We start from the raw sequence: 19263 nt of genomic DNA, 5'->3' as shown, positions 1-19263 counted from the left end.
AAAAATGGTGGTGGAGGGGGGAGAATAGCTTTTTCTATAAATGGAATGAAAGAACGCATAAACCAGAGGACAAAGTTACAGAAGGTGTCAAAAAAAGGGGATAGGAGCAGTCTGCTGCTGAAAGATAGAACAATAATTCACTTAATTTGCAGTAAGAGTCACTTAGGCTAGACAGCAGTCTAGAAGTGTCAGCATACCACTCATTACATGGTACCCCAGGGAAGCAGCATCTCAGGAGCTTACTGGAACCTCAGCCTCAGGGGGTTTTAAGGATAGGTTATTTTGACATGTTCAAGAGACACAGCTGCTCCTGACCCTGCCTCAGAGGAGGGGTATTGGCTAGACAGCTTCCTGAAAACTTTTCCAGTGATATTCCTTTGATTTCCTGTATTACTTTCAAATGCTGGAAAATACACACTGAGAATTATAGCTGTCCAGAGGTTGTTATCTATGTCATCATAGCAGAGGGACAGTGAATGACAAAGACCATCTGGGGTGTGTGTGAAGGAGTTAAAAGAAGAAATATTCTTAGGCAGCACAAAATAATTCAGCAAGTAAAAGGAGCAGATCTCCAAATGGTTACTAGAGAAACTGAATGTCCATCTCAGCCTCCCTTCAGAAGGTACCATAAAATTGTTAATGCAATAGGGGAAAGGGTCCTTGATCTTTATTTCATCATCGCCAGTAAATTTATAAAGAGAGAATAGTATTTCATATTCACTGAGACAACAAGCCAGTGAGGAGGTAACAAGACTGCCTTTTAAGAGTGTTTTCAAAATAAGCCTAATGTTTCTTAGTAAATTTTTTTCTCTAAGATACTCTTGTAGCCTGGAAGTCTTTCAATACTCGGTGAACTTTTATAATGGTACAGAAAATTACTTCAATTAAGTCTATTTTTAGCCTGACAATGCTAACTTAGTTTTGTTAAACACAATCAACAGTCACAGAAGACTTGGTATTTAGGTAAATTTCCCTAAGTTGTACTGGAATATTGCTAATATCTGGAACAGAATACTCCCCCCATATTTTTGGTAATACTTCTCCCAGTAACTCCAAATAACAGCTAGAGCAGTAAACTGAATGATTTGCTTTCATTTTCCTGCTTTTTTTCATTGTCATTTTGGCTACTAGGGTTTAAACTCTGTTTCCTTAATCCCAGAAAGCAGATTTAACAGGAACAGCATGTGTGCTCCTTATCCTCTTTTACCAAGTAGGTTATAGGAGACATTCTTTCTGTCTCTTCACATTTCAGCTGGTAGTGAACACTGACAAGCTACATTATTATTTAGAGAAGTGAAGTAGGGATAGAAATGTTTCTTTACTTTTGAGAAACCTGACCCTTTTTAATAATCAAAAGATAAGTGGACTTTGCTTTTCCAAATTCTCAATAGCCAACAGTGCCATTAACACAATTTCTCTCAGACTTAAACCACCAAAATTTCTTATAATTCATCTCCCTAGTTTGTCTACTGCCTTCTGCTTTTCTTCTTCCTCACTCAGGCAGGCAGGACCCAGTAACCTACAGTCATTACTTTCCCTTGTGTTTAGAGCCCAGAAAAGTCCCAGCTCTTTTGTGTGCCATCCCACCTTTTCCCCACTGATTTGTGATATGGGAGACGTTTCTTAGTTCTTTGGGTATGAACGAAGATACACTAAGTTACTCTGCTACTGATTCAATGAGATGAGTGTCTGCCTCCATCCAGCTCAGAGAAATCTGCCAACTACAGCTGCCCTGTGTGTCCTCCAGCAATGGGACCTCAGGAAATGCTTAAAAGATAAAGCAGTTCCTTTCTTACTAAAAATTTGTGAAGATGGGTAAAAATTTTACTTCTGTTGCTGTAAAATTAGAATTGTGAGTTCCAGCATTGCTGGGAGGTGCTGAAGTCCCAGCACATTTTAAGTGAGTGAATCCATCAGTGCTTTGCACAATGCTCAGATAGAAAGCCCTATCAGAACTTCAGATATCAGTACCATGGCTCTGCCAAACGTGCAAATAAGCACTTCAGAAAGACAGGAGAACGCATCTCTCTAACGTTGTTTGATTGTAACCCATTATCTGAGTATCCCTGAGTGCACTGTACTTCTGCAATCCACTGATTGAAGAAGAGTGCTAGATAATAAGTGCTGTTGGAAGCCATTGAAAAATCAGCAGGTCGCTGTCACACAAGTAACTATAAGTGAAAACAGATAATGCCACCAAGATAAAAACAGCATGAATGGAAGAAACAGTGTGTGGGTGATTGGAAAAGAAAATTAATCAAAAAACTTTAAAAAAATGCATTTTCACTAATTTCTCTCCAGCCTTTCAACCTACCAAAGAAGAAGCAGGCTGCAAAAACTCTTACAGATGATTTCAGCTCTGCAGATTCCATGTTGTTTCTGTTTTTGTAAACAATAAAACTGCACAGATATTCAAGACTGATACATCATAGCCTTCAGATCCTCACACGCACACACCACAACATAAAAATATGTTGTCAGGCAGAGTAGTCTATGAGTTCACAGCTACTCCCTGATTACTGCCCAGGCAGGCACAAGCTCACCAGAAGATGATTAGCCACCACATGTTGACAGGGCAGGTGAAAATCTGCTTGGGGGCACATTCCCACTGAGTAGCCAGAGTGCTACTCTGTGTTCATACACTTTTCAGTCCAAACAAACTAAAGTTTGTTTGATAGCACACTGGGACGTAGAATCCTCAGCTAAAAAACCATAAAACATTAAAATACCTGCAGATCTTCCCAACCATTTGCTTTATTTTTATTTTATTGACATTTGTGACTTCTATTTTTCAAGGAGTCAAAGTACTAAATGTATTTTTTGAATAAGGACCATCTGTACAAGGGTAAAGCCCCTGCAGGGAAGTTAAATTAATTCCTTTAATTAACTCACTTTGGAATAAACTGGGGAGACTCCCATGCTGGAATTCCTGGGTGGAGGATAATGGGGACCAAATATCTGAAATTTGAAGTGGCTGTAGATGAAGATACTGAACTAACTGTGAAAATGCACACTAACATATCTCTGTTATTCCCTGAGGACTTCTAAGAGAAAGCAAGGATGAAGTAGGTGAAGTACCAACAGTAGTGGATAACTGTTTAAAACTGTCTTGCCATCTCAGGGCTTGATGATGTAAAAACTAGTGAGTTTTATAAGAGACATTGGGAACTTCAGTGTAAAAGACAAATCAGTAAAATTGCTATTTTAAGCAAAAGAGATTTCTTTTTCTCTCACTTCAGCATCAGCTATTCTATTAATGTCTTGAGGTACCTGTACATATCAGCTTAAGAGTTTTTTCCCCTCTTACAGGCATATGGCCATCATGTCAGCCAAATCTTACAGGGTCTATCAGCATTCTAAATAAAATGTAAAAAGTCAGCAAGCTGGGGCAGCAGATGCTCAGAGCAGCCATACCTTTTCCAAACAGTAATTATTGTCTAATTTCCCCCTGTTTCTATTTTACCAGTTTGAAGCTCCTTTATTCTACTTCCATGGCTCTGAAGGGCTTAACATTTATACTAGAGAAGCTGAATGGGGTAGTTTTCTGATGAGGATGGACTATCTTTGCCTTATCATTCTCATAAGTAAAAGACCTTAGAATGCATTCCTCATTCAGGGGAAAAAATGCAGTTGTCGCCCTCTTAAAATACTACATGAAACTCCCCAAGAAAGAACATCCACAATAATTATTTTAAATCATCAAACAAGGAAGGGTTAAAAACTCTTTCCTTGGTTTTACATGGTTGCATGTGTAAATTTGCATTTGTTGATACCAATGTCAGTATTAAGCATAAGGTTTTCTGGATATGTTAGAGTATAAGGAAAAACATGAAAGGTGGTCTGTCTATCTCCTTTCTGGGGAGAGAAGGAAAAAAAGATCATTTCATGACAGCAGATGGCTACAACTCATTACTGTGTAAATGTACAGTGTGGAAAGTGGAATGACAATTAGCACTCACCAGAAATACATAACAGAGAATGATATGTGCTCATGCCATTTCATTTCATGTCACATTAATTGAGTACTAGATAGCTGACAAAATGTGTTAAACTAACCATAGCTTTTGCTGGCAGCAGCTGAAAATTTGTCTCACACAGAGATTTCCTTTCCTTCCAGATGCTGTGACAGAGGAGAGGCAGCTTTGCACACACACTTCCCCAGCACTGCTGACAAACTTGCTGCTCTGTTCGCTTCACTGTCAGGTATTTTCACCCAGGGTTACATCAGGCCTTAGCCCAGCAAGTTTTCGATTGCCCCTATTCAGCCAGCTCGGATCCCTCTATGGAAGAACCCTTTTTCTCCAGAGAAGGAGCCTGTGCTACAGGAGGCGGTCACAGCTCAGTTTCCTATGAGGGAATCTCGCAGGGAAAACCCACATTAAATGCCTGCCAAACCTGTAATGAGCAGCTTGAAACAACTTGGCTTACTGGCAAACAGTGGCACAGACAATTTTAAGATAGATCTTGAGTTGTCTACAGCTCTATCTCCTCTGTGAAACTTGGGCTGTTTCTTAAGTATGTCTAATAAGGACACACAGAGATACTGCAAAATCCTCAGGTGTCCTGCAAAGTAGCTGAAGTGTTGTGGCTCAAGCCACTTAGGGAACACAAGTAGGAACAAATAAGCCAATGTGCCCTAGAAGTCACTCTGATCTGGAAGATGCCACTTTAATACTTTGCAGAGCTGTGCTTCAAATTCAATACAGCTACACATCTGTGCATGTTTAGCCACCAAATGAAATGCTTCTGCATTAGTCCCACCCTATAGCTCGTTCACAGGGTTCAAAACCTATCTGTGGTGCTGAGCACCCTCCCTCACTGCCCACACTGCAGCTGCCCTAGCCCCATGCTGGATCATGGAATCATAGAATATCCTGAGCTCCTAGGACAACCCCAAAAATCAGATGGGGCTGGGATCAGGCTGCCCAAGTAGAAGAACGTGGGGCGTTTCCACTTCAGCCTCTTGAGCTGGCTGGGCACAGCTGTAAATCTTGCCACGGTACCCTGCTATCAATCATCTTTTACTTTGGAGAAGTGCGAAAAGAAACAGTGCATTACTTTACAGCTACATGGTGACTCAAAACTCCCTGAGGTATGGTAGGGTAGCAACATTAAGGCAGCAGACATGTTATAAAGTAATATCATGAGGTATTCAGTAACCAAGAGGGGACAAATGGCATAATTCAATTGAAACATAACAAACAGCATAACCCATTAGAAATCAAGCCAGCTAAAAAAAGTCAGCTTAGATTTTACAACTGCTGTGACCACTTCTCTGGACCTTTACATAGTGGTTTCAGGATCAGTTATACATCAGGACACCAAATGAAAATTTGAGCCTCTCCTAGTTTCTAGAAGCGCATCTTCTTACTTTCTTGCTGTGTGAAAAGCAAGCTGGCACTGAGCAAACAGTGATACAGCAAACTCCCATCACAGCTGGGGCCTTGGGATATGGGTAAGACAAAAAGACAGCCCTGTGCTACCACTGTACAGCCATTCCCAGGTCAGCCTGGCTCTGTCCTTTCAGCATATCAGAGCAGCACCGATTTTCATCACTCACTCACTTATCCACACTGCCTAAAGGTTACATTGATTTTATCTTTACTAATCAAGGAAAAAGCACATTGACAGGCAGCCATGAGCTTTCTAAGAGATAGATAGAAAGAGATTGGATTTGTTTTGAAGTGTTTAATTAAAAAGAAAAAGATACCCTTCAATTAAATACACTGCTTGAAGTCTCACGCAGAGAGCATTCATTGTACGGCTTCTAAAGATCCACGATCTTCCAACAGAGAGGGATTCAGGAGGGATGCTGCAGGACTAGTTTTTGCCAGGTACAGATGAAATAGTCCCTGTGCTGGAACAGGTGAAGAGCAGCTGGTCGCAGAGAGTCATTGGGAAACAGTCTCATCAGATACAGGTGAGCAGTGGGCAGCTCGAACAAGAAACTGTACACGTACACTAAAATGGTAATAGAAATCAACCCATTTCCAAAACTTTTAGCAAAATTCTTCAAAGGAGAAAGTAAATATTTATTAACTTACAATATCTGACACATTTTAAAATTTGTATTTAACAGAAACACAAATAATTCCAAAAGAAAAATTTACTGGCTCTCTGCCTAGTCATATTTCAAGTCAAGGACAAGCATGACAAGCCATGAATATAAAAAATGGACTCTATGGAAAATGCTGTGGTCAGAGGATATGGAACAATCAGATTTTTTATTCTTTCAAAATTGTACCAGAAGCTAGAGATATGTTGACAGCAGCTCATATCAGGGTGGTTTAAGCAATAATGTATAGAATGTATTACTCTCAATTAATATTTTGGTTTGTACTCAAAGAAAAGGTTCATCCATTTGTACCACTGCCAAATGTTTGGGCACATGTAGATTACTATTCACCAGTACAGGTGATTAACTTCAAAGCTGAAATTTAAATAACCTGTACTGAACTCTGAAAAATCATGAAGCCTGAAAGAGGCCTGGAAGTTGGCCAAGAAGGTTTTGGCATTTTTTCCACTTCAGTTAATTTTTCATAAATCTTAATCATAATATTGAGAAGCCCAAAAACCCATTATTTTCATGTCAATGCTCAAATGACCTGGCCTAGTTATAGGTAAAAAAACCCAAATGCAAGCCATGAAGAATGCAAAGATTGTTCAAAGAGATAGAAAATCAGAATATAAATAAGCTACTTAGCACAGTTTATGCAAAATAGATGGTTCTTTGTTAATGAGATTACAAGTCTGTTTGATAACGTCAACCACAGCTTCAATACACCTAGAAGTTCTAAGGCACTTGAATCAATAGCACAAGATGTGCTCATTAAAAAGTAATCACTTTTCTATATGAATAGAGCACACAATGAATTAGGAATTGCTGCAGGGATCTTAAGTCATATCCACAGGGTAGCTACTGCAGTGCTTCTGGTGAGGCAGTGGTTCCACATCTGGCAGCAAAGCTGACTCCAAACTCAACCAGAAAATGGATCCAGTTTCACAATATTGTCATTAGCACCTTCCCTCAAAACCCAGAAACAGCTTCTGCAGCTTTTCAGCTGGATCAATAATTTGAAGCAATTTACACTATGAAGACACAAATACTTGTATTAGAAAAGTAACAAGGTAGAAAATTAGCAAAGTAGGAGAGGGGGAAAAAAAACATCAGGTAGAAGTTTGTATAAAGTCAGCATTTCTAAAAGGTGCAGATAATCAAAGGCTTGATGCTAAGCAGTAAGGAGAAGGAAGAATCAAGCAGCTAGGCTGTGTGATCTGGATAATTTGTTTGGTTTATCATGACACAAGCTATTATGACATTTTCAAACAAAAATTTTTCATCTAGAAAGAAATTTTAAAGAGGTTTCTAAAACTTGCCCTGGGCAACCACAATTCTGAAGAGGACTGAGACAGTGAGCAGGTGTGTAATCCAAGTGCCTCCAAATGCTCTAGGAATCAGGGTCTCACAAGCCCACCTAATTAGTAAAAAACTGATTAGCAAGTGGGAATAGAGACATGAATTTACCCCTAGGAATGTCTCAGGTTATGAGATTGCAACTGTCAGGATGCTCACATTTCAAAAGATACCTTTAAAAATTAGACAAAGAACAGAAAACCTGCAAAATAATTTCAAGGATGGGCAAACCCCCTGTATTTCCTGCTGTAAAGAATTAAGAGACCAGAATGGGTAGCTTAACAGGAAAGAGATTGAGGCATGACCCTGCAAGGCATAGATACTTTCACAGGAGAAAAATAACAGGTCTCCCAAAACTCCCTGATGCCCTGACGAAGGTGCAGGCAGAACAAGTGGCTGAAAGCAGAACCATGACAAGCTCTAAACCAGACGTGCAGCGGGTGTTCTACATCCTGAATAAGGCATGGAAATAGACAGATGATTCTCTGTCTCCTGATCTTTTCAAACAAAGGCTAAGTGCTTTTTGGGAAAACAAGCCTCAATCAATTTATTGGATTCTGCAAAGGACATGGAAGGAAATGAAATTGCCTGTAATAATAAAGATATCAAACTACCCGATCTAATAACCTTTATTGAATTTATGTTGGAAAGGAGAACAGACAATTTTGGTGTTCTATCAGAACATCCAGGATAAAGATAGATCTAAATGCTCATTTAGCATTTAAATTTAATAACCTTAATATACATTTCAGGAAACCTTGTGCCTTGATAGCCCCAGGAACTAAAGCTCTTTATCATCCAAAATGTGTTTTCTGAGCAGCATAAACTTACCAATTTACCAACAGCCTTACCCAGCTCACCAGCATCCATCCTGGGCTAGGGACACTTCTGGGAAAAGCCAGCCCTCTGGGACCAGTTCCAGCTCTTGCTCAGGGAGGAACAAGAATTTTGACCTACTGGTGTGTGCTGAAACGCTCTGTCTTTACTGAGCCAGGACTGAATTCCTGCTTCCTCTTTCTACCATAATGACAGAAATATTGATTTTTTTACAAAACGTTTCAGTCTTACAGCGAATTTTACAGTGTGTTCTCTAAGAAAGTGCAACCTCAGCTGTGCCAGATCATCTGCTGTGCGTGTTGGCAATTTGCATGTACAAAACATGTGCATCTTGGCTTTTGCCAAGGCTCTTGAGCACCTGCAATAACTAGGTTTTCTTTATTTATTGTGGTTCAGTCTTCACAGGCACATCTTACTCTTTCCCCTCAGCACCAATAGGTACTTCTTTGCCTTTTTATATTACCTACTAAAGCTATCTAGAAATTTTAAGATAATATTTTCCTTTGGAAACTGTGATTGAAACAAAATATTCAATAAGCATGTGTGAAAATATGTGCACACACGAGGATGAGCAGTAAAAGTAATTCCTTCCAACAAGGTAGGTGTGATGTTCATAATTTCTGGTATTGGTTGGCAAGTTTGGAAAATGGAAAGTCATTTGAAGTTTGAGTTAATTCATTCGTGTTCACATTTCTTGCATATAATCAAAATGACACAGCTGAAATAAGAGTTTTATTGGCTGTAAAATTAATGTTCCTTAAATTCCTTCTCACAGGAAATTAGGTTTCTGATTCAAGCCAAAAGAAAAACTTGGAAACAGCTGAAATCCCTGTTAATCATAAAGCAAACTTGGGGCAGGCCCACCCTGCAGTGCTGCAGGGGTAACAAGCAATCAGTTCTGTTGTGAAAGTCAATGACAAAAGCCCATGAATCCATCTATTTTCCCAAGCACACCCAAGCTCCACAGATCAGCCAGGAAACCATATGTTCCTGTGTTAGTAATCCACGCCTGGCCCACATTTCCCAGTTTTCCTCTGGCCGCGGCAGACGACGCGCGGCGTTGCTGCTGCAATCACCGCTGCCTGCCCAGCAGCAGAGCTGCCCTTGGCTTCACACAAACCCTCCCAGCCAAACCAGGCAGGAAACCAACTGCCTTCATGGCAAAAATGCGTTTGACCTCGTTTCCACGGCATTTGTCCATTTGCATTACATGTCTGCCACACTGAGCAGACACGAGCCAAGTTTTATTCCTCATTGCTGGGACCAGAGTAGGCAGATGCTATTTCTCAAGGAGGTTGTGCAGATGTGGAGAGCTGAGAATTTTCTTATTCTTCCTCAGCAAAAATAAACCACTTCCAATCTATCAGGTGCCTGAAACTGTGAGAGGCAGGTGTGACAAGCAAGTCAAGCTACTTACTTCAACTCCCCTGACTCACATTTGACATAAAGGAATAGTAATCACAAGCGCACAAAATAACCCAATTTAAAAAAATATACATGAGTGTTTTGCCCTAGTCTGCAGGTATTTAGCACCCATAAATGTCATTAAGGTCCATAACAAGCATATCAGAGACGTATCCCCCGGCTCATTTTGTAATGACACAGTGCTCAGAATTCAGTCACAGACTTCACTCTGAAAAACTGAGCTCTCTGATTACTCATGATATTTTTATAAGAACATCAGTTAGAGAGGAATTTAAAAAATATGCCAGAAGAGTGTTTATCAAATACCACAATTGTTTTGCAAACCCGAGCAATAACAATCACAATAGTCTAAAAAAAAAGTATTAACTTTTCATGCACAAAGTCTAAGGAATTTATTGATCACAGGTGACAGGTATCTGTTCAAGGAAGGAATTACCTGGCAGCAGATGGGCCTATAATAATATTAATATCTTCACCATCTGGCTTTTAATCCATGCTTTTCATCAGTAGATCATAAAGCACTTTACGAATGAGGTCAAACATCTTGTAGGAAAAGTCAGAATAAGATATAACGAAGCTGAAGCTGAACAAGGATAAGCAAGAAATAAGACACGCTCCATTTTCTCTTTTATCAATTACATCAGCAGGTAATTAACAAAACAAGGAATTCGCCTGTAAACATTACATTCTCCATCACTTGCTAAAAAGACAGGTCCTCAAATATCTTACAGTTCAGAAAAATTCAAATAGCTTTTAGGTGAGATTGTTTGCCTCTAGAAAACAATAGGTGAAGAAAAGGTGAACACAGAAGTACCTCTTTCCCCTGAAAGTCTTAAAATCTACTGCATTTTCCCTTGATTCTAGCCTACCCACCTACTGAATTACTGAAGCAAACCTTGTACAGTCTTTCTTGGACAGAACTGCTTACAATATGGTTGCAAATCTGAAGATGTAGAAGACTATAAAATAACTAATAATTAAAAAATTGATTAAGAAGATCAATGCATGCAAGGCATAGTTTTGCCATAGGCTGGTGACCAGGTGAACATTTAAAAGGTTCTTGAATTCTTTGGCATATCTGTGCCCCTAAAATCATACATTTTCAACCTTACTGAGAAAGAAACCTTCCTGAGTTTCACTGTTCCACAGCTGCTCTTTGGAAAGAATGCTATCGGCACCGTATCACCACAGCTTCTTAACTCAGTGGTTTGGTCTGAAAACTCTTCAGAGCCTGTGAGAATGTACAACCTGGTTGTAAATTCCATCCTGAGTGGAATGCTAACCCTGAGTGAGCATTTGAGGTCTACTGTAAAATTAATAATATATCTAGGAAGAAGGTGTTTATTATTCAGAATGGCCTGTACAGTGTTAGCAGATGACAGAACCCACACAGCTCAAAAGGCAGCAGCAGCCTCACATATTGAGCCCTGCCCAGCCCAACATCCAAAGGTTTCAAAGCCCTACATTACTTCAGCACACACTTTTAAACTTTGTTGTTGAGTAACTTTGTGGGTGAATTCCAGTACTACTGAGATCACAGACCTACACAAACAAACCAAAGTCCAAAAAGAGATAATGGCCTGAGCAAAGGTCAGAATGTCCATCAGGGAAAAAAGGAAGAAAGCAGGATAAATAAGGTCCAACCTTGGAGACCTTAAGGATCTGGCTTGGCACGTTTGCCAGAGAGGAAAATGAGCGTAGGTTACGTGTTGTCAGTGTTTGTGAGGGAGCTGCCTGGTTATGTGCTCTTTGCTTGGATCTTTATGCCCGTGGCTTTACTCCTGCTGCTCCTAATTGTCTACTTCAGGATCAAACTAAGAGAAGGTGAGTCAGGACTTGGGGACAAAGACAGGAGGGAGGCAAACCTTCTCATTCAACAGACGACTTAGGCTTGTACCATTAACTAAACTGAAGACAGCTATGATCAGAAACAATTTTATTAAGCTGTACTGTATTTTAGACCATTTTCTGTTTGAAAAAGACTACAGGTATTTGTTTAGAACTTGAATTGACCTCTCACTTAAAATGTCATAGTTTTATATACTATATTATTGGAGATTTTACTGTTTTACATTATAGAAAGGGCAACCAGAATGAAAAAAGGCAGTTAAAGCAACATTTTCACAGATCAGTTTCTTCTGTGCTTATACTGTGCAAGTCTTCAGTGAGACAGGCAGCAGAAGTTACACCCTATAAGTAATTGGGCTTTGAGTATGTGTCTATGATCTTTCAGAAGTATTTATTTGCTTTTATTTTGTACCTAAGCGCACATTTACCATGTTTCCTTTTCTATTTTAAAATCAGCTTAAACTCACTTCAAAAATCCATTTTCTGAGTAAAACAAAAACACCCACCCCAATGCAAATGTACAGCGATTGCAACACATCTGTGTACTGAGAATTAAGGCTGCTCACCTGGCCCAACTGAGCTACACTTGTAGCAGGCAGGGAGTTCCTTTTAGACAGGAACATCCTGTACCTCAGACCATCCAGTCTTGATGGGATGATCTTCATGCCCTCCAGATTTGGGTCCCAGCTGCAGCAGGAGGTTCCCACATGCTCTTGCTTTAGGGTTCCAGCTGCCAAAGCCAGCCTTGGGGCACATTGGCTTGAAGCCTCAGCCATTCTTTCCTTCAGCTCTTTGAAAGCACACTCGCTAACACTGGGCTAAGCTTGTTCCTCAGATTATCTGTCTTTTGAGCATTTTCTCCATATGGAGTGTCAGGAGAGCTAAGGGGACAGCCGAGGTTTTCTCTGTAAACTGCAGATGCTTCTTGATGCAGCTTGGTAAAAACCCTGCCTGGGATGACATTTCACAACTCTCCCACTGCAGGTTTCAGCTCCAGCAGAGCAGGCTGGGGCACACAGGCCAGTCCTGTCCACAGGGCTCTGCAGATCAGCTGAAGCCTCGCACCGAGCTGGCCTGGGGTGCATCAGCCCAGCAGGAGGAGGATTTACCCACCAGTGCAAGGACAGGAAATAAATCTCTCTTAGATGCCAGGCCAAGCACTGTAATTTGGGCTCTCAGATTTTGCTCTATCCTGAAAATTTGGATGCTTAAGATAAGAAAGGTCATATGCAGCCAGAAATGTAAAATAAATAAACTTCGTCTTTTGTGTAACATCCCTGGGCATTTAGATCTGAGGCTTTAACAGAGGAAAGGTGTTTGTTTGCATATGAGCACACAGTTCAAGTTACATTCAAGCTGCTAAAACTCAAACATTTCCTGGTCAAGATGTGCTTTCAGATGCTGAAATCATCTGCAAGGGCAGCCTGCTCCTCATGCCTAATCCAGACCTGCATTAGGTTATAGATTATTCTTAGAGTAAGGTGCTAATGGTTTTTCACACACTAATAAAACAACAACAAAAACAGTGCAATGCCAAAACATTGTGCAATTCAGTATCTGTGAGGAAATAAGGCAAAGTAATATGAGGTCTGTGCTCATATAATATAAAGTCAGACATTAGTAATTATAATACAGAGTGCTACTGAACTCCTTGTTAGCTGGTGCTGCTCTCACTTTTCTATTCCAGCTAGGATGAAGGTAAAAGCAGGTGGGCTACTGATCCCATCAGTTCAGGTATTTTGCTGGGGCTCAGACAATACTTTCATTAAGCCAGATTAACACATCTGAAAAAATCCCACAGACATTTGCATTCGTGATGCATGATCAACTGCTAAAACAGACTGTCCTGCCTCTTTTTCACAGCACTCATATCCTCCTTATGCACACTTTCTGCAGGTTTGTAAATAATCTACAGCACCAGATGTTAAATTCTGCTTCTCTTACAGCACAGAAAACTTAGCCTTGGATTTGTAATGAGTTTAAGCAAAACAATGGTTTTGTAAATTTTCTGAGATTAGTAATCAAGGGTGTAAGAGAGGTGAATGAGGTAGTTGGCAGACTAATTTGCCAAAGGAATATTGCTGCTGCGCTTCTCTTTCAAAACCAAGGATGCTTGAAAGGAATCATCTGGCTTTTCAATGCCTCAGGAGAGAGTTTAGTTTGCAGATCACAGGTGTTCTGGCTGGGATTCTCAAGAGGATGCGAGATGAATTCCTGTCTATGTAATACTTCAGGCATTGCATACCCAACTCTGTCTCCAAGATCTTTTTCTTAAGCTGAGACTGTCAGAGACCAACCTACTGTTTTGGCCTCCAGCCAATTTACACAAAAGATCTGAGCAGCTCTCCCTGTACAAGCAAGTGGAGACGGCTTTAGCTTAAGACCATCAGGTGAGAGAAATAGATAAGCCTGAGAACAGAGTCCTTCAAATGCTGTCTCTTCTACAGCACAACAAAAATTCTGCAGGTTTCAGCTTCCCATTTCCCTAGATCTCTTTTATTAAAAAAAAAAAAAGGAAAAAAAGAAAAAAGGAGATAATTTTTTATTACTAAAATCAAGACTGCTTTGCTTTGTTGTTAAATAAGTATTTTTCTCTGTGTAGCAAGAAGCTCTGCATAAATATATCACTATATAAATACCTTATAAATAAAATGAAATCATCTAACACAAACAGCCCACATTTCTTCTGAACAACTAGCAATAACAAGTATTTAATGGGGTTTTAAGTTTGTTTTTTTTTCTGTTTCTCCATCCTTCTTCAAATAATCTCCAAGCCTCCAACAGCATGGTCTTGTTCTGAAGATGTCCAGTTATGTGCGCAGCAAGCATTTTTCTGCTTTGTCTGTAACACAGGCAGCATCAGGAGGATCAGGCCAGCTCACAGTTCTCACAGCACAGCCACAGTTCTGTAAAGCAGAACACGAATTGCCAGTATAAACTCAATATGCTCATTGCTGTTGTTTAAAACTTTTATTCTGATTGAAAGCTGTGGAGGCAAATGAAAACAGAGCATTTCTGCTGATGTCAATAGTCCATGTTAGTGCTTCACTGGGCATAGTAACAGCCCCAGACTCACACTCGGAAGACAACTCTCTAGAATCATGGGCCAACTAGTAACAGCATGCTCTTTAGACACCTTCACCTTAGCAAAATTAGTTTTTATTAATATAAGCCAGCTCTTTTTCTTTATAAAAACTCACCATAAGAAATCAGCATATTCTAATGGAATTCTTGTGTTGTTTGGATTATTTTTCAGTTGAGGAGGAAATGGCCATGGCACAAGATTCTGGGAATACCTTTCTGAATCACCGTGGCCAGTGGAAGAAACCCAGGAGATCCGGACAAAAAGAGAACAGATACAAGAACTCAAGGACATTTAAGGGAGCTTCTCGTCTCAGGAAGCAAGCTTAAACCCAGTACTTAGCCCTGAAGGTTTAACAATAAATGGCTGTAAATAAATACCACACAGGAAAACAAAGCCGGAGAGGAGAAGCCAGTGCTGTGCCGTCCTAAAGAAACAGCTGCCGCCATCCAGAGTTCTTGCAGCTCAGAGCTCCTGCAATGACCTGCGTTGGTTCCCTTGCCTGACCCAGGATTTGCTGGGAGGGACAGCACCCTGCTCACCAGCCCCTCCCTGGCCTACCAGGGAGAAAGGACACAACCAGCTCCTGAGAGAGCTGAGCTGGCGCATCCAAGGCAGGCAGCCTTATGAAATTGAGATGCATAAGTAACAAGTTGGTATCAAGCACTGACATCTTGGAATTTGAAAAGAGTTTTGAAGGGGAACTGACATTTATTAGCTTGTGCACTTTGGGAAAGATTGTGGGGTTTGTAAAGTTTCCTTTCCACAGAATTTGGAAGCAAAATGTAACAGTAGCGGGAAAAAAAAAAAGGATTTCTCTGCTGACCGAAAATGCCAAATTTTGAAACCTTAGAGAGATTTAGTCAGTATTCTGTAAGGCAGTTATTACTCTCCTTCAAGGACAAATGGATTACTTTTGCAAATAAAAAACTGCAGAAGCATGGAGTTATCTTTTTAGTGTGTCAATTGACACACATTTTAAAAAAATCTTCCTGCCTGCTCCCTTGTAGCTGTAGATGTACAGTTTTTAATGCATTTCAGATTGCCTGTGGCAGATGGCCCACAACAATGCAACTCAGGTTGTTTGCAAATACAACTGGCTTTTAGCTTCTGATTCTGCTCTCAAGGCAAGGAATGAGAAGTGACTATCACTACTGTCCTCAGTTTTAACTGTCCCTGCCCACTAATGATTGCAGTCTGCAATTACCTTTCATTAAAGCTGTTTGTCAGTACTCATCCTGCGAGAGTAGATAATGCCTTGTCTGAGATTATGTGTGGTTTGCACAGTTTCAGTTCTCATAGACTTCTAAGAACTCCTTAGAATCATTTTATAGAAATACTAATGAGGTCATGACCACAGGTTTAAAAAAAACAACATAATTTATCAAAGTTTGTGGAGAAAAAAACAATTTAAACAGCAAGCATCCTTACACTCTTTCCCATTTTAACACTACCCAAATTAAAAAAAGACAATTCATCACACTAATTTACATCTATGCAAATAACAGAATACATTGCACAGGTGAAGGGGCAATTGCTTGGAAATGGAAACATAATCTTTTACAAGAAAGTTGAGACAGCTGCTGCAAAGAATTTACTTTCTACATTTAAGAAGGATGCTGCCTTCTTAAAGCAGTGATCTGGGAGATTGATCAAGTGCTAAAGAAACTGTAACATACAAAATGCCAAAAACTCACTCTCTCACTGCCCAAGAAAAGATTGGACAAGACCACATGTAAAAAATACAGAATGAAAATTGATTTTTTAAATTTCACAATGTGTCTGAAAATGGGGAGATTTGAAATGTCAAGAAGTGGTAAAACTCTTAAACAGCACTTCATTGTAAACTAGTGGTACAGATAACAAAAATAATGCTGTATACATACACTCTGTGCCTTTGACAGAACTGCTTATTGAGCTGTAACTGCTAACATGTAGGAGGATCTGACATTCATGACTTAGTAACATGCAAGGGAAATTCTCATTTTGCCTTCTTGTTTTTAGTTCCATTACTGAACAGTGTCAAGAAATATGTTTTCATGGTACCAGCATGAAACACACCATAGTATCCCATTCAACTCCTTCAAAAAGCGAAAAGACATATTTAAATAACGCTGTAGAACAACACCTTTGTCTAGATAAATTATACAGGAGTTACCTAAATATATATGGAGAGCAGTTGCAAGCAAGCAATCTACACATGTATCTTCAATTACTGCTGTCAACTGAAGAGTCCTCTCTTCCTGTCTCTAGCAATAATGTGAAGTTAGACTCTACTCCACCTACATAATTTGAAACCTTCTTGCCTGTGACCACTTCCCCTTCGCTTCCCAGAACAGAATTTTTCAAGCCTCAACATTTAAGTTGGAAAGGTACTGAGAGAGATGGCAAAGCACTTTTGGCTGGGGAATGACTGAAGAGACTGATTGACAGGTGTCTATTCCAAAGTCTGCAGCGATGCTGTCCAAGGATGCTAGAGCAGGGACAGGTTCAAAGACATAACAAATGCTTTTGGCTCTTTTTTTCCTTAAGACACACAGAAGGGTTAAAATGCCTGCCAGAGGAAATTTTAAAAAGCGATTAGCTAAAAATCCAGAGGCAGAGAAATAAAGACTGATACACCAGTAATTATTCAAAAATTGCTCAAGGCTGGAAGACTATTTGGGAAAGTACTACTTTCTAATATAGTAATCATAGTTACACACACCCAAGGCAAATACCAGTAGCCTCAGAGACAGAGATCTGGGAGAGTTAGTCACTTAGACTGGCCCAGCAGAGACATTAATATAGACTTACCTCCAAAAACTCTGGTAGGACTTGCCTCAAACCAAACAGAATATTTTAACACTACAGGAATTATCACAGCATTTCCAATGCTTGTAATTTGTATTAATATTACTACTCTATCTTTTCAAGTGCAGTATGAAAGCCCCAAACAACTGAGCAGCCTGAAAATCAGAAGTTTCAGATCTTCCAGAGGTGTTGTCAGTATTTTATTCCATCTGTTTGATGTCTTCTGTGGCCCAATTAAAAGTTGCTATTCAGCTGGACTGTCAAATAGAAGAATACTTCAAGAAACACTTTGTACTATAGTTCCTCATTGCTTTGAACAATAAATCTTTTGTTTAAAGTTTTTCATTGGATTTGCATGCCTACCCTTTACAAAAGCTTTATCTGGGAAATAATCTGTGGAATGAGTCCAACATTTATTATGAACCCTGAGGTTATCATTATTAAAAAGGCAGATGTATTAAGTGTTTTTTTTGTAAGACCCACATGACTCACTTTTCTAAGTATTTAAGCAGAATTAATTACTGTAATTATATTTGAAATTGCCCATGTATTATAAAGCTGGTTTGTGAAGTGCCTTGAGAACAATTTTCTTTTTTTTGCATGTGTAGTTTTTGCTGTAGATATATTATATATAAAAAGGAAACAATGAGACTTCAGAATTGCACAATATTCCAAATAATTTGACTAATTACATACAACCTGCATCTTTAAACCTTGACTATTTGTATGACTGATCACACGTAGGGCTTATGTTTTTCTGCATGACAATGGCTGTTTAATTAGTACATATTTAATCAATGCAAGTGACAGCGATGCACAAGCTATGCTGACCTGAAAATACTATTAATTTTTCTGACAAAAGGTTCTATTAGTATTTGAAGAAAGACATATCTCAATGAAAGTAATATTGTTTCAAAATTATATATGCAGTTTTAAGGATTAAATACAAGTGCAATTAAACCAATATTGATCTACTGTCTAACTAATCAGACCAATCTAAAATCAATGAATTCAAGCAACATGCTATCCACCAAACGAGATCTGCAACTAATACTACACCATATCAAAAATACCTTAAATATTTTTATATAGCTTTTTCTTACACTTTTGTAGGAAAAAATCCACTTAGACATCCTTCTAAATGCATGCATGTCCATTTTGACCTACAGTTACATATCCCAAACTTGCCACTTCTTTGACAACCTCCCTACTCAGACACTGGATGGGGTTCTCTTCCCCTTTTTGAAAAGCAGAATACCTCTGGTTTTGAAGGAAAGCAGGTAAGACTGTTATCTGCTAATTCTCCAGGTAATGTGGATGCAGTTGAGAATGCCTACATATGTATAGAAATTAACATCTCTGTTACTGTTGTCACACGTTATCCAAAATATGCAGAGCCAAAGCTAATGAGAACTTCTGTTACACAAGTGTGCTGACAGATGGCAGCCATCTAAACTGAGAATAGCACCAAAAATACATTGCTCAGAAGTGAATGAGAATGTAGTGAGAAGTTTTATGATTTGTTTTGCTATCTGAAAACCACAGTAGATTCCATCTCAATGAACACAGTGGAACCACTTGGGGACCAAGGGGCATTTCAACTTCCAGTGTGATGTTCAAATCTCCTCTTTTTTGGCAGCTGAAGATTTCTTCTCTAATCTACAGAAATCAGGAGTTTATTGGAAGATGTTTAAAAAACACTGGTACTTAAGTACCAGGCAACTGTGCCACCCTTCTGGCACCCTTGCAGACCACTTGCAATAATCCGTTTTTTAAGGTTCTGTGACCTCTAGAATTGCAGTTCTCAGAAGTAATCTGCACACGTCAAATATCTTCCAAGCTTAAGTCTGAGTACCAAAAGTCA

General features: G+C 39.5%; 1 protein-coding gene across 1 annotated transcript; it reads left to right on the top strand.

The window, feature by feature from the left end:
• Positions 1–11271: 11271 nt before the first annotated feature.
• On the top strand, positions 11272–15843 carry SMLR1 (small leucine rich protein 1). Its single transcript, XM_021540561.3, has 2 exons — positions 11272–11500; positions 14781–15843. The coding sequence occupies exons 1-2, from the start codon at positions 11368–11370 to the stop codon at positions 14933–14935; spliced, it is 288 nt and encodes a 95-aa protein (XP_021396236.2). The 5' UTR covers positions 11272–11367; the 3' UTR covers positions 14936–15843.
• Positions 15844–19263: the final 3420 nt, after the last annotated feature.

Source organism: Lonchura striata, chromosome 3 (assembly GCF_046129695.1).
Source record: "Lonchura striata isolate bLonStr1 chromosome 3, bLonStr1.mat, whole genome shotgun sequence".
NCBI lineage: Eukaryota > Metazoa > Chordata > Aves > Passeriformes > Estrildidae > Lonchura > Lonchura striata.
The sequence above is the reverse complement of the archived record's forward strand: the minus strand, read 5'-3'. Positions and strand labels throughout refer to the sequence as shown.